The sequence below is a fragment of the Venturia canescens genome, chromosome 5 (genome assembly GCF_019457755.1).
Source record: "Venturia canescens isolate UGA chromosome 5, ASM1945775v1, whole genome shotgun sequence".
NCBI lineage: Eukaryota > Metazoa > Arthropoda > Insecta > Hymenoptera > Ichneumonidae > Venturia > Venturia canescens.
Genome location: NC_057425.1, coordinates 6836020 through 6861620, shown reverse-complemented (window position 1 = coordinate 6861620; position 25601 = coordinate 6836020). Strand labels below are relative to the sequence as shown.

At 38.4% G+C, this 25601-nt stretch overlaps 5 protein-coding genes across 8 annotated transcripts in view; 3 read left to right on the top strand and 2 right to left on the bottom strand.

Annotated features, from left to right (window-relative positions):
- Positions 1-3198: 3198 nt before the first annotated feature.
- On the top strand, positions 3199-7206 carry LOC122411052 (potassium/sodium hyperpolarization-activated cyclic nucleotide-gated channel 4-like). Its single transcript, XM_043419567.1, is given in 6 exon segments — positions 3199-3390; positions 3688-4145; positions 4414-4982; positions 5055-5258; positions 5896-6311; positions 6606-7206. Coding segments are annotated over 6 exon segments (1983 nt in total). The 5' UTR covers positions 3199-3336; the 3' UTR covers positions 6888-7206.
- Positions 7207-7407: 201 nt separating this feature from the next.
- LOC122411051 (uncharacterized) lies at positions 7408-10355 on the bottom strand. Its single transcript, XM_043419566.1, has one exon. It carries the CDS (start codon positions 9615-9617, stop codon positions 8382-8384), a length of 1236 nt encoding a protein of 411 aa, XP_043275501.1. The 5' UTR covers positions 9618-10355; the 3' UTR covers positions 7408-8381.
- A 2646-nt stretch (positions 10356-13001) lies between these two features.
- Positions 13002-15412, top strand: LOC122411722 (ninjurin-1-like). Its single transcript, XM_043420743.1, has 2 exons — positions 13002-13578; positions 14327-15412. The coding sequence occupies exon 2, from the start codon at positions 14412-14414 to the stop codon at positions 15189-15191; it is 780 nt and encodes a 259-aa protein (XP_043276678.1). The 5' UTR covers positions 13002-13578; positions 14327-14411; the 3' UTR covers positions 15192-15412.
- Positions 15413-15543: 131 nt separating this feature from the next.
- LOC122411721 (uncharacterized) lies at positions 15544-18303 on the top strand. Of its 2 annotated transcripts, XM_043420742.1 has the most exons (6): positions 15544-16327; positions 16401-16481; positions 16574-16658; positions 16762-16976; positions 17340-17684; positions 17878-18303. In XM_043420742.1, the coding sequence occupies exons 3-6, from the start codon at positions 16631-16633 to the stop codon at positions 18220-18222; spliced, it is 933 nt and encodes a 310-aa protein (XP_043276677.1). In that variant the 5' UTR covers positions 15544-16327; positions 16401-16481; positions 16574-16630; the 3' UTR covers positions 18223-18303. The 2 variants fall into 2 exon arrangements, with proteins under 2 accessions (XP_043276677.1, XP_043276676.1); XM_043420741.1 differs by having other exon boundaries at positions 15544-16481.
- A 212-nt stretch (positions 18304-18515) lies between these two features.
- LOC122411720 (cell growth regulator with RING finger domain protein 1-like) overlaps positions 18516-25601 on the bottom strand; it is a 28826-nt gene continuing 21740 nt past the window's right edge. For 2 of the 3 annotated variants that reach the window (XM_043420737.1, XM_043420740.1), the window contains exons 4-6: positions 22949-23090; positions 22677-22784; positions 18516-20813 (exon numbers count right to left, since the gene is read on the bottom strand). In XM_043420737.1, the coding sequence (XP_043276672.1) occupies positions 20361-20813; positions 22677-22784; positions 22949-23090 (703 nt within the window). In that variant the 3' untranslated portion in view covers positions 18516-20360. The remainder of the gene's footprint in view (positions 20814-22676; positions 22785-22948; positions 23091-25601) is intronic. The other variant, XM_043420739.1, reaches the window with a different exon arrangement.

The window sequence follows — 25601 nt, the reverse complement described above, 5'->3', positions numbered from 1 at the left end:
TAGTACGATTAAAGAAAATCACGTTGGATTTTTATAACGGGAATAATAAATATTCACATATATGTACATCAGTCATGCACTAACAGTTTGTATATACACATGTGACTTGATGAATCGAATATATTTATTTAACATTCACTTTTGTTTACCAAGAAACATTTTTGAATATATGTACATCCATATATATAATATAACATTATATGTATATCTGTCGGAATTTTTGTCTAGCGAAGCACGAATTTTGCGTTTAACTATATGATAACGCGTCTCTTTATTCAACGAATGTGTGCCGTCCAAATTCCTAATCGACAAAAAAATATATAGAAATCAATGGAAAAACAATCGTCAAAATAATATAGACATGGCGATGGGGAATTTGCACGGCGCAAATTCCTAATCGCCGTGTCACAAATAAAAAAATATTAATTAAAATTTGATAAAAATACCTTAATATATAAATATTAGAGCGCCACAAATAATGTATAATTTTAATGGATGATCATAATTTATTCAACGGTTCGGTACATACAATTTTGTGTATTGATAATTATGGCAATTAATCGGTGAATATTTACGAATGGATTTTGGATAATTCGTTCAGTTTGTTTTCGTTCTTCACGTGTTTACGTTTTCACGCGTTTACGCTTGGTCGTGTTTGGACTATTCGCTATAGCGTAGTAGCAGAGCAGAGTGGGGATAGAGGCGTTCGGTCATCCAGCGGGAGAGAGGGGAGACGGGCGGGCGGACACCGGGCGGAGCTCGAGACAGGGGAGAGGCGCAGGCGCAACATGATTCGCTTCACTCACGTCGCTCGGCCCGCTCGGCGCGCACAAGGAGGGGGAGAACACGTTTCGCTTTTCGTTCGCTTCACTCACCGCCCGGCGGGCGTAGGGTGAGGACTGGCGCGGAACGTGAGCGTGCCGTTATCGCTACGCATTGTACATTCCAGTGCATTGAGAAAACGGGGCACGAAATACGACACGTGGAATCCTACTTAATCCTGAATGACTAAAATGATCTTTTTTTACGATTTAATTTTTTTCAATCAATCGATAAACAAATAAAATAGAAACCAATAAAAATTGGTAGCGGTCATAATTTTATCAATTATTGTAGCTTTAACAGTTATTTTATAATTTTAACAGTAAATTCAATCTCGCTGAAGCAACTGATCGGTCATCTAAATTACAAAATAAAAGAACTTAAGATCATGCGAATCGATAAAAGACACGAAAACACAACGTAACGAATATTAAAGTTGAAATTTAATAAAAAATAATGATTCGCTCCTTGTCAATATACATTTTTTTTCTTTAATTTCTGAGATTCTTTTTTTTGACGCAACTATATAGATAAGCCGATAGGGAAGTCCTCGCACTCGATGTTATTATTATTATTACAAAATTTGCACATGAATGAGTATTTATAAAATTTTGGTAATTCGTGAAAAATAGTATCGAGGCAAGGGCCAGTAACAGAAAGAGTTTTGTGACGCCTGTAACATAGCTTCGAGAGTCTTGTGTATGCTCGCACGCGCGCGTGTCCGCTAGCGAGCTAAGATGCAAGCATACCCCGAGCAACGCAACGCAAAGCAAAGCACCTAACGCACGGTCCTAAAGCCATGGGGTTGTCGGCAAGCGAAGACGGACGGTCAGTAAATCTACTCCATAGCGGATAGTTTGACACAGTTCCGAGCTCGATACAGTTTCTGTATCATTTTGAAGTCGCGCAGGCAAGATTCCATGCAGATAAGTCGGAGTTGCAAACGCTGCACGCTAAGCAATGCACGCAACGCGTATAACCGCAGCTATGTACAGCATTACGAATAGTTTTTACTAGTCAAATGCTAACAATAGGACGCGAGCAACCGACCACGCGTGCACGCACGCGGGCACACTCGATTCTCTATGAAACGGTGGTACAGGTTTTGTCACTACAATTGTTTCTGTTACTCGACATATTGGCTTATCCATTTGCGCAAAAACGGTTTTCTGGGGAAAAAAACCTAGGGAAGAGTAGGTAAAGAAGAGCCCTCCCTGAAAATGGGGATATTTTTTTTCGTTTATGTTAATTTTCGTATTCAATCGGTCGTACAATTAAATAACGAATTTTTTCTCTCGCGTCGGTATAAAGTTAAATTTTTGGTGAATAAAAACCCAAGTTCGTTCTCGAAAAAAAGACCAGCGGAAATATAACTTTGTGATAATGAATCGCGATTACGATTTTCTGCGATACGGTGAAGTGATAACAAAAGTTAAAGGTGAAATGATAAATTCCAAACATGGGAGGACGAAAAAATATTGGAAGAAAAGTGTGTTGAAAATATGTGGAAAGTTTTTTATGATCAGAACCATGGAGCAGGATAAGAGAATCGTAGAGGCAGAGGGAAAGCGAAAGGATCGTGGAGGAAGACGGAGAGCGCGGCGGGAGAGGATCGTCGAGGAAAACGGAGATCGCAAGGATCGCGGGAGAAAAAGGTAGGAAGAAGATCGAGGCCCGTTCCTGTAACCGTGAGTAACGACACCAACGATTTTTTTTTAAATACGAGTGCGCGAAATATGAAAAATGATTTTCATGTTACAAAAATGTAGACATTCTGCCGATTGAATGATCAAAACACGTGAACGTCAGGATGACGTTTGGATATTTCATGGAAGTATTTTTTTCAAATAATGAACCGTTAGATATAATATTTTCATATTATTTATTTTCATGATACAGTCGTTGCGATTTATAGATTTACGAATAGAATGTTTTGCAGAGTTGATATATGGTGGTAGTTGTGCAAATTTTTGTTGAAATGTTTCTGGTAAAAATGTAAATGTATCTTTACTCGACTGTCAACAAAGTTGAGAATCTCTGTCGTCCTATCTTTTTTCTTCAAGTGCTCATGCAGCACTTCAATATTTGAATTAGCGAGTGATCAGCGCTGCTGACTCCAAAAAATACAACCCGACGCTCTATCTGTATACTACATATATTCATTAATACTTATAACGAATGATAAAACAGAAAAATATTTTCTATTAGTATCATGCCTCTCTATGAATCTTCGTATTCAAGCCCAGTGATGCCAATGCAAAATTTCAATGGGAATAATGCACGGTGGGTACTATGCGCCATACCCCAAACACAGTTTTATACATTAGTACAAGTTCGCGACACCAGGTTCGTCATACGAGAGAAAAGAAAAGTAGGCATGCGCCCGCCACATAGTATTTGTTTTTTTTATGGTCATGCGTCGAGATCGGCACCATCGGCACTATTTTTATGAGCAAAATGCGAAAACATAAACTCCTGTAACGCATTATTCACGTTCTTAATGTTTTAAATATTATGGATCTAATGTCACTCGTACCTAGCGAATTTCCTTTCGGAGACGACGATCTCGTACGCGTATTATTTTACACTCGTGATCTATTGCAAAATACGATGCAACATTCGTATAGAGGTTAAACCGTGAAATCAAGACTGTTCCACATTGAGAGTTTGCTTATCGCCGAAACATGAAGTGGTTTGCAAAAATAAGTAATTTTTTAAAAGCAAGATGATGAATATGTTGAAAATATCCATTGAATTTCTCTATACGAATAGTGGATCGAAACTTCAATTATTTCAATAAGTTGCATCAACAAACGTATTTCGTTTGTTCTTCCAAAAAATTGTTTTCCTTCATATTTCCAACAGAAAGCGGCTCCACGTATAGTTCACAATTGTCAAGAGCCACGAGAAGAGGACGAAATTGATCTGCTTATCACCGGCAATCGAATTGCTGACAAAATAAAACGGTGGTTCATTCGCAAACGTATATTATCGAAAAATCACCCCGCAACGAAGTTTTATATCAAAAGTTCTGCGGCGATAAATTATGAAATTGGCCGACACATAAGAGCTTATCAATGGACGATATATCCGTTCAGTGACATACGAAGTTTTTGGGAAAACTTCATGACTATTTTTACTATTTCAGCTCTTCTTGTAATCCCTCTCATTCTTGCTTTTGATTTTCATATCAGCAGTAAATCCCTGCACGTTATTCTTTTCATCGATTTTGTCTTTGCTATCGATGTTATTCTCTGGTTTTATACTGGACACTACGATAATAGCACGAGGATCATAATACTCGATCAGAAAGTTATTGCAAGGTTCGTACAGTTTGTACCATGTCAATTTTATTTTTCAATTAATACTTCTTTCTACGAATATGACTTTTAACATATTGTTGACTACTTTTTTTTATGATGTTCCAACATCGATCGGATGAGTATAAATAAAAAACCTCAAAACATTGCCATAAAATGACGATGGAACTTTCTATAAAAAAAAAACAAAAAAACAAAAAAGTTGCAGTAACTGAAAAGTATGGCTGAATTTTTTTGGCACTTTGGATGACTTGTTCTATTATTTTTTCAGTAAATATTTGAAGGGATTCTTCGTGTTGGACTTTTTGTCGACCTTCCCCTTCGAAGTTTTGTGTGTACCTGTGATTGGCAAAAAGTGGTATTGCTCAGCTTGGAATCTGGTGAAAATATACCGCCTTAGAACAATTGTGTTGTATTCAAGAAATCTTTGTTACGTTAGTATTCAAAAATCCTCCGGAATTTCATTTATTCTCAAAGCAAACCACGTCCAAATGGAAAGTATTGGAAATTTTCATTTGCATCATTTCAATATCGAACTGGACGAAATCTTGTCGACTTTTTTTTGTCGAGCAAGATCCATTGCCACGGTCGAAGTAAAATTGGTAATCTTTTGAGAACTTGGCGCGTTCCATCGGTTGAGTTCACCACTTCTAGAATCGTTAAAAAACCTCCATAATCGATCGACTCGAACTCTGCGCCCTAAGGAAACCGAATTTCTTTTTCCACGACAGTTGTACAAGATCTCATTCCAAAAGTACAAAATTTACGAGATGTCGACGATAATAGTAATCTGCATCCATTGGGCGACGTGTCTCGAGCTTTACGTAGCACTTGTCGGACGTCAAATAGATTCGGAAAGCATCGATCGAGGGTAAAGTTGAGATAAAATGTGGAAAATTGAATCGATTTGAGCGACGATATGGCGCAGGTCGTGGCTGATGTCAGAAATAATGATGGACAAAGATACAAGTTTGAAGATTTATTTAGCGTGTGCCAACCGTGCGACGGTTTCTCTAGTATCGTCTTCCCATTATCTCGACATGAAAACAACGGAGGATATTTTGCTGAATCTCGTGTTGACTATAGTTGGAAGAATAGGCTTTATCTACATGATTGGTAAATAAATTAATAGTTTATTGATTTTCCAATATATGGGGTAATCCATATCAAGTGGACCACTCCAATTTCATTGAGAGAGGGACCCTTTTTAGAAAGCTGAAAATTTGAGAAGCTTTTGATTTTGCGGTCATTCTGGAACTTTCGAGTCGACATGTAAAAGTTTAAAAATACGCTGTGGTACATTGAAGTACACTTCGATAAGTAACAGAGTTGGCAAATTGTGGGATAATTGTTTACCTCCCGAAAAGCATTAGGCAAAATCAACGATTTCTTACCATTGCGGAAGGTATCTCCCCCCTTAAGGAAGTCGTTTTGTTAGAAAGTATCTGCAAAAATCGAAAATACGTTTCTTTACATTTTTTAAAAAGTAATTATTAGTTTTCAATGCACAGAGAACCAAAAAAAACGAAAAAATAAAAACTGTGGATAAAATCGAGCAGTTAAAGTGTTGAAATTATTTGTAGATGTTTCTGACACTTCAAACGACACAGCAAAAACGTATAAAGTCATTTTGAGATTGTAAAAAATTGGGGTGGTCCACTCGATATGGACCATATATTGCACAGTCGAAAAGATGAAAAATGAAAAAAAAATGCAAGTTTCTGTGAAATTCGAAATGATTCTCTTTTCAAAGCTCAATTTCTTCAGTTGATGACGACTTTTCAGTCTACGAGCAAAAGAGCGTTAAAACTACTGAGACAATTGCAAGAATACATGCAGTACAAAGAATTGCCTTTTTCGATTCAACGAAGACTTCTTGATTACTACAAATATTGCAACAAAAAGAAGTCCGATCGAGACAAATATATAATCGAGCAAGTCTCTCCTTATCTACGTGAAGAATTGCTGCTCCACAATTACTCCAGATTGGTCGACAGCGTTGATTATTTTCGACACTTGCCCAAGACCGTCGTCGCTCAAATATTGCGATTCTTGAAGATTCAAGTTTACTTGATTAACGATGTCATCGTTAAGGCTGGAACACCTGGCGATGCTCTCTACTTCATTGCTTCTGGGACCGTCGCTGTCTACAACAACAGTGGCAAAGAGGTGAAATTACAGCAAGGTCCTCGACTCGTATAACGAGGTCGGAGCGAACCGAATATTTGAGGGGCTCGCATACTCCTCAAGAACCAAGAAAAATCATTTTTTCCTTCTCTTTCTTTTTTGAAGGGAAAAAAGACCAAAAATCGTTCAAGTTATATTTTTATTATATTTCCCTCACATTTTTCGAGGATGAGAATAATTAGTGAAACAATTTTTTTTCTTATTTTACCGAAGATTTCATCAATATTTCTACACTTTTTTTTCGAATTCACGATAATTTGATGAACATTTTTTCAGGTTTGTCATCTCGACGATGGTTCCCACTTTGGAGAAGTTTCGCTGGTAATGGAGAACGAGCAAAGAACGGCGACTGTGGTCGCTGTAGAAATCTGTCAAATTTGGGCTCTCAAGAGAAGCGATTTTTTGGTGTGCATATCACCTTATCCGAATTTACTAAATCATTTGCAAAGAATCGCCGTCGATCGTTTGGAGAAAAATCTATTGGGCCGTATTTATAAATACGACAAGTCCCGTTTAATTAATTCGAAGAATACTCGTGAAACTGGAAGTCTAGGATGAAGAAAAAGTATGAATCTATCTCATTATCTTACCGTGGTTATGAGAATTTGATGTCGCACATTTTTCACTTTAAAAATATTCAAACGCTCCTAAATCGTTAATTTTTCTTTATTTTTAATCAAACAGTTATACAATCGTTCATAACAAATATATAAGTAAAAGTCATAACCAGCAAACTTTATAAATGTTTCACGTGTTTTTATAACCGTCTAAACTCTCTACTTTTTTTTAAATTTTATTATTTCAGTTCTGGACGAATAAAAATATTCAAAAATTTTCTAATAACCACAGCAGCAGCACGAAGAAAAAAACTCAACTACCAATGTTGAAAACGATTTTTTCCGCATACACTTGTTCAATATGTTTATTTTTTTTTATTTTTCCAAGGTAGATGGGCGAATATTCGCTATCCAAGATTACACGATGACATTTTTTGTAAGCAATAAAAATGAATATGTACTGGATAGATTTGCAAAATTTTCACGCATGAAAAGTTGTTGAATTTTTTCATTAGTTATATCCAAGATTTTGCAAAAAAATCGATCGTATTTCGTGGATATTCAAGAACCCACATGTATTTTAGTAGAAATATTAAAAAATATCTGATGAGGAATAATCATTCAGATTAGGCGACATGTGAATTGGCAACGTTTGGCAACGTCCCATTCAATTTATGTTCACGTGTGACGTCAGTTCGACCTTTTGGTTATATTTTGTCATTCGTTCGCTTCGCCAAATTTTTTCTCAGTTTTTACAAAACTACCATTTTTATCTCGGTAAACTTTTTTATTGCTGATTTTTCAACAACGGCATCTGTTGCACCACGCTAGTCAAAGTGAGCTCTTCAAACGTTTTTTTAATAATAAAATTGCATAAAAATGTTGGCTCTCTACCGATGATATTTGTAAATAAAATTATTATTTCAAAGTAAGTTTCGTCTTTGGAAATTTTCGAAAAATATCGTTGGCGCAAATATCACGTAGCTGTCACCCATCTACCTTAATACAGCTACTACGAGGATAACGTATAAAAGAATTGAGGAACGAGGACGAGCGGAAAATTTCCTAACAATTTCTTTATCTTCACTAATTCGTTTTAATGTCACTACGTTTCTAGGAACTTGGTAACTTCTACAGTGGAAAGTAGCGATTTTTCTAAGCAACACGACTGGACGTTCATCACTCGGAAGCGCGACGAATGAAATCTTCAAACTCCAAAGTTCTTAGAGCATATACGCTAAAAAATATTTCAACACTCAAAAAAGTGTTTGAATCTCAAAGGTTAATACTTTTTTGAAGGTATTCCGAGACACTAAAGAGCTCCAAAGTAACAATACTTTTTCAACATATCGATCATTTCCATCAGTACGAAAGCGTGGACTAAAAATTGAAGTGAAAAATGTTATTTCTCATTGGACTCAAGATTTTGTTGTATCAACGATCCGGGCAGGTAAGAAATGCTTGTTTTTCGGCCTCTTTGCTCCCCCCATTCCCGTCAATCCCAGTTTAATATGGTGCCCCTCTGTTTAACCGGATTTCTGTAAGATTGTTGATAGACCGAAGTGAGCCGCCAGTGCTCGGGGTAATCGGAGTCTCGGCAGCCGTGGACGATGCTGAAGGGCGGTGCAAGAGTGTCGATGCAGAAAGATCTTTTGGCGTAAGGTGTTCTGGGCCTGGGAACGTTAAGTTTGCCGGGCAAGCCGTTTCTGCGGACGTTTCTCGAGGCCACATTAGCGGATTGGGTGAGTCTCTGTCGAGGCTTCCGGGCGGCTCGGTCGCCTCTGCATTCGCACGGAGAGCAATTTCTCAAATGGAGGGGTTGGATTTTATCGCGTTTCGGGTCACCTCGGAGGGCTCGATCGCGGTGGTCGTCGCTGATGGAAAGAGAGCGGAGGTCGTCGCAGAGCCGTTTATCCGAGGCGCCCGGAGACCCTTCGTCGGCTTCGATCTTCTCGCCCAAAGTTAAGCCCCGATTCGGAGTCCCGTTCGGTTCGGAGGCCTCGCGAACCCGGGCGAAATTGCACCGACAACGATTCCGCAAATTGCTGAATTTCGCCTCGTAAATGTCGAGAGGATTCTTGGAGCATTCTCCGTCGTTTTGGTGACCCTCGCGGCGCGCCACTTCGCGCTCGACCAGCGTGAATATCGCCGGAGCCGGCCCGCCGTCGGTCCCATCGATGCGGACCGCCCGCGAGGGCTCGTACGTCGGATCCAACGGCGCTTCCCAACAGATGGCGAGGTCCATGTTCGTCGTCGGAGTTTTGCACCCGAGAGTTGCTCCGCACTGGAGGCCGGCTCGGATTTTTTTCAAGTATTTCGAGCCCCGAGGGCCGCCCCCGTTCGCGCCGAGCCCGGGAGGAGGACGTTGCTCAACGTCGCCCCCGGAATTCTCCAGGTGCGTCATCCTCGTCCGTACATTTTTGAAAATCGAGTCGTCCACTCGGTCGGGGAGGGGCTGGTGCTGCAGATTTTCGGCGTGAAACTTTCTAGCAATTGCAAACCTATCGTAGCACGAAGAAGGCCTTTCATCGTCGCATTTCCTGGGGCAAACTTTCCCTCGGAGCCTCTCCGATCTTTCCGCATCCTCGGGCCTCGACGTTTCCCTCAGTCCCGATACTTTCAAATTCCCTCGAACGTACGCGGGCAGACAACACGAATGATTTTCTCTCGCTTCCCCGGCGTTCGAGCCCCAATTTCCTGGACAGTGCGCGCAACATTTTCCACGTTGCATATCTTCCGTGATTTATTCAACGCGGAGAGTTGCACAGGTTTGTCAAAAAGGCACAAAATTTGTACGGAAAAACGAGAAAAACGAAGACGAGTTGGAGGGACGAAAAAGAAGTGAGCTTTCTCCGAGGGAATTCATGCTGTTGGCTTCGTCCTCGAATGCTTCTGCAAAACCAGCACTGAAATCTGGGGCTCGCTTCGACCATTTTTCACCAGCACTAATTATCCCGACGAGCAAGCTCCATTCGACCAGCAGTCACTTTATCCCCGAACACTGGAGGCACAATAAATTTCGTGCTTTTATTATATTCACCATGCTTCCTATTAAGGCAAGTCCACGTTCACGAGCGAACTAAAAACGACGATAAATCCAATCGATATGTCGATTGTGCGTGCGTGTAGGAACGCGCGGGTGCACGACCCAATTCGGTCGCTGGCACCGAACTGAAGCAATTTTTGTGCTTTCCAATGCCCATTATTTGAGCTTCACGTGGAGATAGAAATTTCTACCTCTCGTGCACAGTTGTTTTGCTTGACAACGAGATAGTTCAATACCCACGACTATAGCACAAATTATTGTGCAGCCCCCTGAGGAACGCGAGTGGAAAAGAGTTACGTCACTTTGGCACACTCGTGTGGCGCGCACACACTCGTTCTTCAAACTATTTTTTTTTGACACATAACTTTAAGGAGGGTGGCTACACTCGTCAAAATGATAAGAAATTTATCAAATTTGGTGATAATGTTCTTCAACATCAAGTGCGAAGACACCATTTTTTTCAAAATTTTCTTCTGCTTAGTTATCGAGTAATTACGCATTAAAGCAAATTTCTTATGCCCGGAATGTATACCTACGTATATGGGAACGCTATGCTTAAACACTTGAACTTTAGTGATCAATTACTCGATAACTGTACAGAAGAAAAATCTTTAAAAATTTGCATTGTCAAATTTGGCACTAAAGAATATGTTCACCAAATTTTATGAAATTCTTATCATTTTGAAATTTTTTATGTATTTAACATGGTTTAGCATGGCAACGTTGTATCGTCGGTAGCCACCCTCCTTAAACCATTCATCAAAAACAAAGTTTCGCATTTTTCACATTTTCGAGAAATACTCCGGATTGACGTCACGGTCATTGGGGGTCACTTCGGAGGGCGATAAATGGTTTAAAAAGCTGTAAAAACAATCGAATAAAAATACTACGACGTATTTTTAACCTTTGAGAAACAAGCACGATGATTTTATTTTATTCTACCCCATTTTTATAGACCCCACGCGCACGAAATGTCTCGCTGTCAAGGTGTCCACTCTAAGGGTTAAAATGATAAGAATTTTCATAAAACTTCGTAAATGCATTCTTTAAAAAATGAATCTCGTGCATAAAAAGTTCGGTTTAAGGAACTTCGGTACAGGCGATACAATGTTGCCATGCTAAACCATGCTAAAGACATGAAAAATTTCAAAAAGCTGAGAATTTTATAAAATTTCGTCAACATATTATTTCCTGCCAAATTTGACGATACAAATTTTTTAAGATTTTTCTTTTACACAGTTAACGAGCTATTGATCACTAAAGTTCACGTGTATAAGCATAGCCTTTCCGGTACACATTCCGGGCATAAGAAATCTGCTTTAATGCGTAATTACTCGATAACTAGGTAGAAGAAAATTTTGTAAAAATTTGTGTTTTCGCACTTGATGTTGCAGAAAATTATCACCAAATTTGATCAATAATTTCTTAATATTTAGACATCTGTACCGAAACTCCTTAACTCTCAATTATGCGGTAACCACGTGGTAAAAAAATTTGAAAAAATTGTATTTGTGTACTTGGTGACAAAGAATGTTATCACGAAATTTGATCAAATTCTGATTATTTTGATTTCGTGGTATAACCGACTTAAGATGATGGATCACTCGGTAAATTGAAACTCTTTGACATCGTTCGTCCGCGATTAAAATAATAAAAATGCCATCTTACGCAGCACGATCGCAAAAATCCGATGACATTTTTATTTTTTCGATGAGACGAACGATGTGGAAAAATTTCATTTTCAAAATTTGCAGCTATCTCTCTCGCACTCACGGTTGTGATTACCGACTGATCCATCATCTTAACTGCAATATTTTCGGAGAGAATGAATCTGCAGTTTGATCTAAAACTATTTTATTCGTTTAAGGATATATTGCACAGGCGATACAATGTTGCCATGCTAAACCATGCTAAAAACATAAAAAAATTCAAAATGATCAGAATTTTATAAAATTTGGTGAACATATTCTTTAGTGCCAAATTTGACAATACAAATTTTTTAAGATTTTTCTTCTGCACACTTATCGAGTAATTGATCACTAAAGTTCAAGTGTTTAAGCATAGCGTTTCCATATATGTAGGTATACATTCCGGGCATAAGAAATTTGCTTTAATGCGTAATTACTCGATAACTGAGCAGAAGAAAATTTTGAAAAAAATGGTGTCTTCGCACTTGATGTTGAAGAACATTATCACCAAATTTGATCAATTTCTAATTATTTCGACTTTTGTATCATTCACCCTTAATCATGTTTAACATTGTGATGATCACGTCATTTTCGTGGTTCCAATGACTTTTTTTTGCTCAGCGTAGATAATATAGATAATAGATGTCGAAAAAGTGTTGTTTTGGTAAATAATTTTTCTTAGCTTTGTCAATATGTCGTGCTTCGATGATTATTCTATTTAAGATTCATCCCCGGCACGAACAAAAGTAACCGAGACAAAGCGAAAACGAATTAGGACAAATACCAAAAAGTAAATATTTCTTTCGAGAGTTCTTTGTGCCAACGAAACCAATATATTTGATAATGAATCCAAGTCGGGCCTTCGTCAAAGTATACGTAGAGAAGGAGATACGTCGAAAAATATTGAAATCATTATGAAATGTAGGACAGGAGGCCACTCGTGCGTGATGCGGCCGAGCAAAAACACAATGAAAAAATCATAAGTACGTTTTCCCTTTTGTTCCCCTTAAATTTTATAGTTTTTTTTTATCGGGCTTGATGGCATCGATTTTTATCGAACATAACCTCACGCGCATTTCCAGCAAATGTTTACCCGCATATTTGAGACTTTATGCTCGAAGAAATTCAAATTTATTCAAAGATTACTAAAGTTATTAATCGACTCTTCAAAGTTGTCAGTTCAAATAAAAATGAATAATTTTCAATGAAATGAGAAAATATTTCACTACCGGACACGGGCTGGATAAATAATTTCGAAGATGATTCGATCCAAAACAAATGAGCAGGATACGCGCGTCAATAAAATTGCCATCGAAATTATTTTTCACGTTGATTTTCTCTATCGCAGTCAAGTATGTGACGTAACGGGCAGAGAGTTTCTTAAGGATCGACAGCGAATGGTCCCGCGTCGACTTCAAAGTGAAAATCGCGAAAGAAAAATAATTCACTATAATCGCGCGGCAGAATTAACGCGCGCCGTTATTTCCCCGTAAAAAGCTTTTGTGGTCAAGCTGCTGCCCTAACCTCGGAATCTCGTGAACTGTGTCGCATGATTCAGTCTCTGGGATAGCTCTCCTCCGTAGTAGCATTTTTAATTGAATACAAAGAAACACATCGTTATTGTTTATTTGTGTGCGCGCACGTACGCGAGACGTCAGCTAGAAGAACGGTCTGTTACAAGCACACCCGAGTTTAGAACGTTCACGAGCAACATCGAGGACAGTCGTTCTCGTTGATTCGATCATCCTTTAAAATGTTCTTATAGTTTCAACGGTCAAACGTGCATTCGCGAACGAATATTACGAAATGATCATTTTTCGGGAGAATTAACCGTTTTTTTTTTACATTCGTGATAAAATTTATGTGGTGCGGAATAAAAACAAAGGCAACGTTGAGGAACATTTTGTGGGAATTATTTCGGAAGAGATCGAAAACTTCCGAAATTTCGGACGACACGTGTGAGTATTCATAGAGCAAAAAAAACAGATCTCGATGAATTTACATACGAGAGAATTTACACGTAGCAATAAATAAACGCTTGATCATTGGAGAATAAATAATTCTGAGAAACTGTCGGGGAGCCGAATGAATATAGTATATTACACACCTAGGGAGGGAAATGTGTGGTGAAAAACTCATTTTCCTTTTTCCTTGATCTACCGCGGAGCGTCAGTCGTTTTTTCAATTATCAACATTTTTTACATGCTTTTATTATTAGCGAAAGAAAGATTTTTAGGTTATCCTTTGCAACATTTTCTCAGAAACATATTTTCTTCCGTATGTTTTCCAGACTTAAGGAATAAAAACTTCACCTCCTTTGCATTTAATTGGCTGATATTTCTTGTCAAGTACTCAAGGAATTTCAAGGTTATCCAGAAAACAGGTTTTTTTTTGATACCTCTTGACAAGTCGAACTTCTGCCGGAGAGGTTATTCGTTTAGAGAAACAATCATAAAAAATGCTATGAAAAATAATGTATGGGTTTATACCTCGAAAAATTCTTCAAAAGATCGAAAGAAAATCAGACTTATGACAAATGTCACACACGAAATATATTACTATCCTTTTCTCCCACTGCTTCGTCAAAAAGCAACTACGAAATGAATATTTCACTTGAAACTCGACGGAAATATAGAATTTAACATATTCTCTCGTAAAGCCTTGAAATATTTGTGAAAACAACGTTATATTTCTGTCCCAAAAAAGGTTCCTTGGTGGTAAGAATAAATTGACACTATTCGGATTGCTCGAGTTTGAAGAAGCTTTATGCCGGGAGTGGGACTGAATATTAATGGAACAGGGCGAATGGGCAATGAACAACAGAATGGATTTGCTTCCATACAACAACGAGGAGGATGTGGTCCTTTACATGGACGATTTGACGGGCACCAATGTAGTTTTGCAGCCAATGAGAGGGCACGGCGCTGGAAAATCGAATGAACCGCGATTGGCAGCAGGGGGCGGGCTGCCGGGTCCGCGATTGCCCGGCAACAATCCAGCGACACTTGCGGATGCTAGCAGTACTAATCCGCGAAGGAACAACTTCGGGCCGGTACGGGGCGGCGAAGTTGACGATCTTCTTGGCCGCGGAAGGTTCGACGAGGGTGGAAATAATCTCGATGATCGTCGCACCGACGACGGGACCCCGACATCGCAATATCCACGACGTCGTTTCCCATTCGACGTCAATATTTATCAACAAAAAAAGACTTTGGCACAAGGAATGATGGATCTCGCTTTAATATCCGCGAACGCGAATCAGTTTCGTTACGTTTTACAGTCCTCCACTCATCCCTATTACATGACTTCCCTGGTAATGATCGGAACCAGTTTATTCTTACAAATCTTCGTTGGGATCGGCCTTATTTGGAACAGCACATACAACGTCAAAAAAGACACACACGTTTTACCGGCAAACAAAATCAACAATTTGACCATTATTGGAATATTTCTCGTAACGATACTTAACGTTTTTATAACCTCTTTCGGCGTCGCCGAACCTTACAGCGGAAATTTCAAAGCTAGGGAAGAAGCCGCGGCTGAAAGTAGCCACGCATTAAAGAATAATTAGTGGTGCTTAGGAATTCAATTCTTGATGAATTCAAGAGTCGACATTTTTTATCTCCAACGATGAGCATTTCGTTCGCGTGTGCGCGCGCGCGCGTGTGTATTTGTATTTGTGCGTGTGTGTGACCTCGACGGAGTATCATTTCGATCATTAAGCCTGTTGTAATAAAAAGATTATCCAAGATTTTCTACAACCTTACGGAAATAAACTATTTTTCTATTCTATTCGTGAGAATTTTACTTTCTTCCATTCTAATCTCGTAAAATCAAAATCATTGCGTTGCGCTTGGCTTTTCCATGTTTTATTGGATTTCCATGCATTTTTGTTCTTTTTTACTGTCAATAAATTCGGCGACACGTCAGACGTTGATAAAAAAACCAGCAATCCGTCGCGATTATCCAGTACAGAATTCAAGAAGCTCTTCCATCCTTTGTCATTTTGCATCATATTCGAAATCGTTATATTCGTATTATATTATTATTTTGAAAATTAGCTTCGAAATCGCAAAATTTCACGAAACATTTGGACCTATGAGAGCAATTATCACGCAAGTTTTTAATTAATTTACGAAATATTTTCGTAATATGATTCCGCCGTACACCATTTTCTTCACCATTTGAAAAGATAACAACGAGAAACGATACAAAAAAACTCACTTTTACCAGGACTGATCAGGACGTTCTTGCACCAAAAGAAATTATTCAAGTTAAATTAAATTTATCACGATGTAGGGTTCGAAGGCAAAGAAATTGATAACAAAGTTTCGCAGAATCAACATAACTTTATCGATGATTTTTACTTTATCAATAACTAATATATAACTGTGCGTTGCAATGGTCGAAATAAATCGACTTCTTGATTCGTGTATTATGATCATTTGATAAACTTAAAGAACTGCGAGCACCCTTTTTCGTATAGTATTTAATTTTATTTCTACACTGATGGATTATTTCTGCTTATATTCCCATAAAGTTCTAGCAATCGCGAAAATTCGAGAACAGATGCGGACAAACATACAGCGATTGAACATTGAATATAGGTTAGGTTGGTCTACATAAAGTTCTTGCGTTCAAGCAGAGCGAGCAGAAGTTCAAGGCACAGCGGGCGTCGTAGTTACTTTTAAAAACTTTTGTCTAAAGGTATTTCCATCATTTTGTTTGTGGCTACATCATTATGTCTGATATAAAAGATGTTATCGCCCTACTTTGCAAGCATTTGTATCTCTCAACTGGTATTTCGATAAAACCGGAATATTTCGGAGCAGCGAAATACAATAAGGAAAACGATGAAGCGGCGAGTATACGAAACAATTTTATTATTCGTACAAATATACAGAATAAAATACGCGTCCTGGAAACGTGTGTGAATGAAAAATTCCATTTTAGGCTCAAATTTTCTGGACAATTTTACACATTCTCGGTCGTCATGCTGTTGTTAACGATATGGGAATCGATGACGTTAATCGTTATGGTACGAAATTAGAATAAAACAATGAAAGTGAAACTATTCGAAATTTTTGTATATTTTTCGCGAGCACACGCTATTCAAATTATTGTTTTTATTTCCATTTCAGACGATGTTTACGCTACGAAACTATTCTTCGCGTATATGCAATATCCAACCACAGAATTTTACGCCCTTCCAGCCGAAAACAAGGGAAGTAATTGTCGAGAATTGTTGATAGCCTTTGGCTGGCTATTAGCAACGAAGAACGTCATGAATATCGCTGTAAAATCTAAACTATTAACGAGTGCTTTTAGTCATGAATTCTCGCAAGATTTTTCACCGGTAAGATTTTACTTTTCGATCGTACTCCGACGAAATGCTGCTTAATTATTCATAATAAAAACAAAATGCGATGATAAACATATTTCTGCGATGGATTTTTGTTTTTCAACTGAGCTGTCATAATTGGGAAGGTTTGGAAACGAGGCTTGGGAATGAATAGTTGAAAATTTGTGTTTTTGACAAGCTGAGTTTTATTTGAGGTTAAGGCCACGCAATTTTCAGACGTCTTCAGAGCGTTGACGAAATTTCCAACGAACGAATGATTTTTAAATACACTTTGGGAAATCTAAGTGTGATATTTATACGTATAGACTCGAATGAAAGAGAGTTTTCCAATATCTCTGTACACAAGAATTGTTTCAGGAAAAAAACGAGAAGCACGAATCCCCACTTCGAGAATCAAAAGCAGAGGCAAACAGAATAATTGAAAAATGTGGTCGCATAAATCACAACATCAAGGCGATATCAGAGTCGGCGCAAGAAAAGATCGAATTGATGACAAAGATTCACGCTGCAAGTTTGAACACTTGTGGTCTTCCTCATCTGAGCGTTCACGAAGTAGCATTGGCGAAAAAATCGTTTGGCAAAAGTACTCCCGATTACAGCAAGTCTGACGAGAAATCACTCAAAGACTTGAATTCGACGGCAACGATGCTGGAGACTCATATGCGTTGGATTAAAAAACAACACGTTTTTCACGACTGGATGGTAAAGAAGAAAGCTGCAATGTTGAGCCACGTAAAAATAATATTTTTGACCCCGGAAACTGATCGTGTTCCAATCGACGAAAAGTGCCACTTTTCGTCTAATACTTTTCGTCTAATTTCAATCCGGGTCAGAAAGAACGAGACTAGCCAAATAACTGTGAATAAATCGAATGAAAATGCTTATGAAATTACAGGTGACGGTTATCGAGGAGAGTAAAAAAGATTCGGTGAAACCGAGCGTACCGAATCGATGTGACGAATTATCAGACTTCGTAACGCTCTTGCGCCACGTGACGAAGAAAAAGTTGCATTCTTTAAAAAACCGCGAGACAGAGCCGAGCGAAACTGGAATATTTAAAGAACCTTGCGTATCGCGCTTTACGAGGAGTGTACAAGAACCAACGGAGACTAAAATCTGGATAGAAAAAACATCCCATCAATTGTACAGCATGGAGCTTGACATAGAGTCCAAAATGACCACATTAACGACAGAATTGCGAAAAATATTGGAATCTATTAAAAACTGTGTCGAGGTTTGATCCGATGTTAAACTGTCGTCTATCGTATGAGCAACGCTATTTATTTAAATAAATTATGTACAACTTTGTTTCATTCTCGCATCCGCAAGCATCGCGTTTTTTTAACGCGTTTTAAAGTTTTTTCATCATACTTTCCCAATCGCGAGTGGAATTGTTACGATTCGTCGCACAAACGAATACAGTGAATCGAATGAATCCTACTGAAATACATTGACTCCATAGGCCTTCGCATCTATTCATATCTCATTAAATCTACATTATTATTAGTAAGAATAATTAATATGTACACAAAATCACCGTCTCTCGCAGCTTTATATTCTCCTCGATATACATTTATATTTCATATAATATACATACACTATATTATCTGTTTCGCTAGACGATAATATTCAATCGTTTTTCCTCATTCGCGTTACTATTTCTATTTGACAAATTTTTATCATCGGACTGCAAATAAATATGAGTTCGTCGGTTATAAACTTACGTTTGAATTTCAAAAACGGATTTCGTAACGAATTGCCAGCACACAGAAATTATAACACCGTTTCGCGAATGTTTCCTCATTTCATCATTCTCTCGTAGCTTTTTCCTTCAAGCACCGCTTCTCATACATTTGTTTCTTTACCCCGATCGTAGGCGTGAGAAACGCATCTACATATGCATATTATCAGGATTATCACAGTCTGTGTATTTACAACTTACAAATCTAAAGACGATCGACTTTATAAATTAATGTTATTATTGTTATTTCTTCATCCCTGCACTTGCATATTTCCTTGTCTTTGTTTATCATCTTTTTCTCTAACGTTTTTCTTTCTTTTGTTGTTGTGCTTATTTATACATTCACACTTAATCGTGTCATTGTGTACAATTAATATCTTCTTTTCTTCCGCTTCTCTGTAAGCATGATCAGTGAGATTTATCAACAGACACGAAATCATCAAAAGTCCGCTAAGTAAGAGATAATTACTCGCTTAAACATAATTTAACGGACACTTATGGGAATACTCGATGAAAATACTCAGTTCCTCTCATTCCTTCTCTCTTTTTTTTTTTTTTTTTTTTCGTTTCCTCGTAAGGCCGTACCCTCGTCTCATTGGAATTTATTAATATTCTTTTGTGTTTTATTTACCATCGTTTGTGAGTGAAAAAGGAGAATTATTTGGAAAAGGACGTCGAGAACTCGCGATCAAACGAGCCTGTCAATGGACAACGAACGAAGTTTTGAAGATAAAAACAAAGAAATATGAGCATTTCTGTCATTCGTTCCGAGTCGAAGACGAATCGTAAAAATATAGATTTTGCGGTCGGCTAAGGTATTCCTTTCGCAAAAACCTATTTTTTGGTGGCGCAAACTAGGGCACTCGAAATTTGGACTGATTCCTAACTTCTGAGAAGTCGCGGTTATATGGGAAAAGCTTCTATTTCTGCCATTTTTCCAACCTCTATCGTTAATATGTCTTTTAAAGATTTGATAACTCTTTATTTTTATCGTCGCTATGGACTTCCTAGATTTTTTTCTATCTGTGAGACAGTTTGTATGAGGAATTTAGAATGATTTAGTACATGAATTATTAAATAGAAATGTGGCGATGGAATCTCCATGAGCTCCCATATAAATTTTACGATTTTTGAAGATTTAATTCTGGATTAAATGTTCGATAACCTGACCTGAAATTTCGCCAATCTATTAGCATGAACTTTTACTTACTGTCATTTAAAATGAGTTATTTGTAGAATATTCGGGTTCGCGAAAGGAATACCTTAATAATAGTTGGACGATCGCGCGTGTAGCCGATAGATACTGAGGAAGGGAAGACTTTTCTCGAATTCTTCAACGAGAATAATCTGAAAATTCGAAAATATCATGATCCCAAGGTTGTATAAATACATTTTTTTTTCAGTTAAACGATCAATGCTGACTCGTTTGAATGTTTAAAACACGCATCCGAGCTTTCAGCGTTTGCGATTGCGTCTCGCGAGAAATGATTGCCTAAAAATTAGTCGCGTGATTACAAGAATCAACAACTGGACGTATTCGATTTGAGAAAGACAAACAGAATAATAATGATATCGTAAGTGTATTATAATAATTATTAAAAATCAGTTTGTTCCCGCACTCTCGTTTCGCGGCTTTTTTATCGCGCGAATCCAAGGAAATCGGTTAGTCGATCGTTCCAATCGTGGAGCCAGTGGGACGGACCGTGCGTCGCTTGTCGCTGCTTACAAGGATTTATTTCTTTCTCCGGTGGCATGTACTCCTCACCGCGAATACAAAAGTAACTCTTTATCGGGCTGCGACACATCGGACACCTGTCAAGCTTCCCGAAGCAAGAAGCACATATGCACGTGTGCCTGCACGGCAACAAAGCTCTTGAGAGAGGGAAATATTGACAAACGACGCACAATTGTTCACCGGCTGTGTTCCACAGCGATCCTTCCGAATCACCGGTACCAGAAGCAACGAGCGCGCCTCTCGACCCGCTGCCGTTGTTGTTGCAGGGTTCTGCCAGCGCGAGAGCTGGTCCGAGCCCCGAAGACACGTCGCTTTCTTCATAATTCGTGGAATTTCCAGTCGCCAGATAGAGTTGCTGAAAAACGATAAAACAAACAGGTTAAAATCATTCGATTTTGAGGTGTCGATAAAATAGGGAATTCTGTTGCTTTCTAAAACTATACGAATTTTCTAATCTGTCGATATACATTTGCGCTTTTTTGCAGACTCTACACAAACCGGACCGATTTTAATTGAAGTGTCAAAATAATTACTCGTCTTTTGTTCCAATTTACAATTCAACATCGACGACTGTCGCGTGCAAATGAGCGATTTCTTGCTACAAGCAAAATTTTCATCGCTGCTTAGGAAGCTGAGGCATTAGAATGAAAATGATGTCATCGCTTTTAAGGAGGGTGGATAGCGACGATACAATGTTCCCATGCTAAACCATGTTAAATACATTAAAATTTTCAAAATTATAAGAATTTTATAAAATTTGGTGAACATATTCTTTAGTGCCAAATTTGACAATACAAATTTTTTAAGATTTTTCTTCTGTACAGTTATCGAGTAATTGATCACTAAAGTTCACGTGTATAAGCATAGCTTTTCCATATATATTCCGCGGGCATAATAAATCTGCTTTAATGCGTAATTCCTCGATAACTAAGGAGAAGAAAATTTTGAAAAAAATTGTGTCCTCGCACTTGATGTTGAAGAATATTATCACAAAATTTCATCAATTTCTTATCATTTTGACGAATGTAGCCAACCTCCTTAAACCGATTGCATCTTTATAAAAGTGAAGTGTAAAAACAAATCAGTTCAATTTTCAGGACAGTTTAGGAGCGTCGTTGCTGAGACAAATTAATCACAATTTGGGCCAAATAACATGTAACCTTATGGAAGTCAAGACACATTCGGTGATAGCTCCGTTAAAAATGATGCTGAAAATATGAAATTTTTTGGGCAACACGAGCAAGGCTTGCTGAATAATGTCAATTTTTTCAGATTTATTAGGAGATTTGCTGAGATTATATTAATAATAATCTGTTTCCCGTGGAGTTTTTTCAGGCTAGGATCGTCACCGTCCGTCTTTTCGACTGAGCTTTCACAAGTTTATCGTCTTCTTTTCCCCAACTCTTCTTTAAAGTGTATGCCTAACTTTTGAAAGGTACAGGTCATAACTTTTGGGTAAAAAAAATGACTGTACAGCCTCAACTTCCTTAACAACAAAGTAAGAAAACAAATATTGAAATTGGCACTGGTTTGGTTTTTTTTTCTGGCTCGAATTATTGAATGAATAATTAATGAAGAAGATTACGAAACTATTGGAAAGAAATGAAACTGGTAACCGAAGTGTTTCAAGTTTCGCAACAACTCGCAACTAATGCCCGCGATTAAAAATATCTTAGTAATTGAAATATGATCGCGGTTTTATGGCGTTTGGATATTTTTCTCCCCGCAGAGGCCAATCTCAGGTGGGTTTGCTTCTACACGGTTAAATTTATGCGTTCGATAAAACGGTGAATTAGCTTTTGTGATTGAACGAGAGATAAGGCGACCGAGAAATTAGCAATGTTAAATTTGCCAGTGGAACGGTTGGCGAACAAGAATATTCAAAATTAAGGTAAATTCATTAAAATTATAACTGTTATAAATGATGAGTGATTATTTCCCATCGCTTTAAGGTAAAGAATAATATTTGAAACAATCACGAGCGTGACATTTCGCATTTCTTCCATTCGAACCAGGCCAAATGCAATTCCTCCATGAAATCTGTAGACGAAGCCGAAGTTTGCAACGTCCAACCGAAATGAACGAAAAAAGGTTCGTAATTGAAAAATTTTTTAGAATTATTCGAGTTTCTTCGTATCACTAGAGCAACGGACTCTAACGTTGCAAACTGCAGCGTCATAATCTGCAGAAATAAAAATACTTTGTACTTTTAACTCACCTTAAGGCAGGAGAGCTGGCCGTTCGCCTGTTTCAAATATTGCGCGAGTATCGAGGTCGGCAACGTGCACACGCTGTCCTTAATGTGGACGACATTCACCAGAGCGACCTTTAAAAATCACATAAAGGGAATATTTCTTGAGAAAAAATAAAAAATCACGAACGAGAACAGCGCTTTTAAATGTCAACTGTCAGACATACGTATATTTAACACCCGTTTCATTCACACTTGATATTCCTTTGCTAAATAAATTATAATCGCTCAGAACTCACGGTCTCGTCGGGATGAAGATCTCTGTTGTCTCTGCGAGTTAAAAATATAACGAGAGGATAACAGAGTCGCGGTGGCGTTCCGAGCTCGAGTCCTGGGGCCGGCAAACAAAGCCTCAAGGTCTCTTCCCCATGCGGTTGCCTACTGTTGCCCAAAATTAAGGAAACTCATGTCTTTTTTCGCCAATTGACACGCTACCATGTGCTTTGATTTCCTGCCGCTTACTTTCGTCCATTTTTTTTCTGCAAAATTGGCTTCAATTTCAACCCTGCCTGCCACAAATTCCTGCCGTTAAATATTGTGACTTAAAAAATGTTTGTTCATGGTGTTTGAGGAGGTTCTCCCGAGCCATAATATTGCACGATTCATCGTCACTGATTCACAAGATGCATTATTTTAAAAACTGGAGTCGTTTTAAGGCGGTGCCCCGTTTCTGCACTATTAGCAATTGTTTATTTCGGGAAGACCACAGCGTGAAAAATGAACGGGAGTCTTCCTAAGGATTTCCACGGCTCCGACGTGCTAACAATACATCGAAGCGTTCTCGCCACTAGCAAGCTGATAAAGTAACTCGACTCGGCCTTTAAGGCCGGATACTCTCATCTGGATCAGGACTATGAAGAGACGCGGTAGCGGCTCGACGCCAAGTATTAAGGAGGGTGGCTACATTCATCAAAATTGTAAGAAATTGATGAAATTTTGTGATAATGTTCTTCAACATCAAGTACGAAGACACAATTTTTTCAAAATTTTCTTCTGCTCAGTTATCGAGTAATTACGCATTAAAGCAGATTTATTATGCCCGCGGAATATATATGGAAAAGCTGTGCATATACACGTGAACTTTAGTGATCAATTACTCGATAACTGTACAGAAGAAAAATCTTAAAAAATTTGTATTGTCAAATTTGGCACTAAAGAATATGTTCACCGAATTTAAATTCTTATCATTTTGAAATTTTTTATGTATTTAACACGGTTTAGCATGGCAACATTGTATCGTCGCTAGCCACCCTCCTCAAAAGAAAAAACTACCGCGCGAGCCCTGACGCACTCTTGTACGCGCGAATATGCCGGTTTTATGACGTCGTCACAGAGTTTTCAAACGGTTCTCTCGGACAAACAACTTCATTAAAAAATGGGAAAATTGGTGAAGGTTTTTTTTCGATTTCAAACATTCTGCAGTGCCCACCGAAGGGTTTCGCTCCACTATTTCTTACGATCGATTCGTTTTTTTGGTAAGATTCGGGGAGACGGGAATGGAAAGGTTAGGAGGCCTGTAGGCGTACGAATGGTGCTTCGCTGACGCAAGAGCGTTCTGCCACACGAGAAATTGTGCCAGAGATTGTTTCGTTGATATTATATCTCAGTAGTGACATTTCAAAATTTACAGTTTAGTGATGTTTTCTATTTGTGTGACGTATGCAGGCTGGAGATGAAGACATCAGCGAGGAACCCGCGTCAAACATTGAAAAGCCCCTTAAAACGACTGGAAACTCTTTCTCTTGCAATATTTAATGAATTACGAGATCGTCACATCTAATAACAATTCGACTCGTTATCGTTTGTACTCGATTTTTTCGCCTCTTCCGGTCGACTTTCAAGAATATCCTGAAAAAATTTCAAGGCCCTGTCACCAATACTCCCTGAACCTTCCAAAGAGTTCGCAGGTACGAAATAGTCCGTCTGCCCGGAGCCGGAGCTCAGAGTTGACGTGTGCTTGTCTGAATCTTTCGGCGTCGCAAACGGTCTACAATGAGTGTTTTTCAATTAGAGCTCAGTCGGACACAAAGCCATGTTCAACGTCCTTTGCTCCAAGGCACCTTCACAATGGATTGAAAACGATCGAGAGCTCCCCAATTTCCCTGCAGTCTCAATATTTGACGATGGTTTTTGCGATATTCTAAAAATATTGCGAGTAACGAATCTCACCGATGGCGAAATAATTTGCCACAGTGAGGAGCATCTTTAAAGGAGGGACGAACGGCTCGGAGAAAAGCTTCGGCCTCAGACACTATTCGAGAAAGAGGAGAGTCCGTTGTGTGCACCGAGTACAGCTGATCAACAATTTTTATAGCGAATATCAATTTATTTTGGAAAAATCGATAGTGGCATTTTTAAACGTGCTTTTCTGGGAACGCGATTTTTCAAATTCCCGACCATGATAACCAGGAGAGAAAAATCACCCGATCGACTTCAAATTTGGACTGAATACTCCTTAAAATAATGGACCGAAGAGTACTCTTTCTACCGCGAACTACCGGATTTTTTATCGCTTCAAAATCAATGATTTGGCATTCGAAGGATGACCGTTTTTTGTCGGCGAAAATCCGAGCTTTGATATTCATGCGTAATTTTTTGAAATTTCGATACTTTTGGATACCTTTGTTTTTTATTTTTCGTTTTCTTTTGTTTTTTATTTCAGTCACTCAATAGGGCTGAATCATGAACGCAGTGGAGAACCTTTTTAGGTCATAACTTTTTTTAGTATGAATATATTTCGATTAAAAAAATATGGAATATACCTCAATATACCACATTTGCCTCAATAAATTTTCAAAATATTTCATCGAGTACTTTTCATTTAAAAAATTCCCGAAAATCGACCAAAAACATTGGTGTTCCCACTGCTACAGCCTTTAAGCTTATTATGAC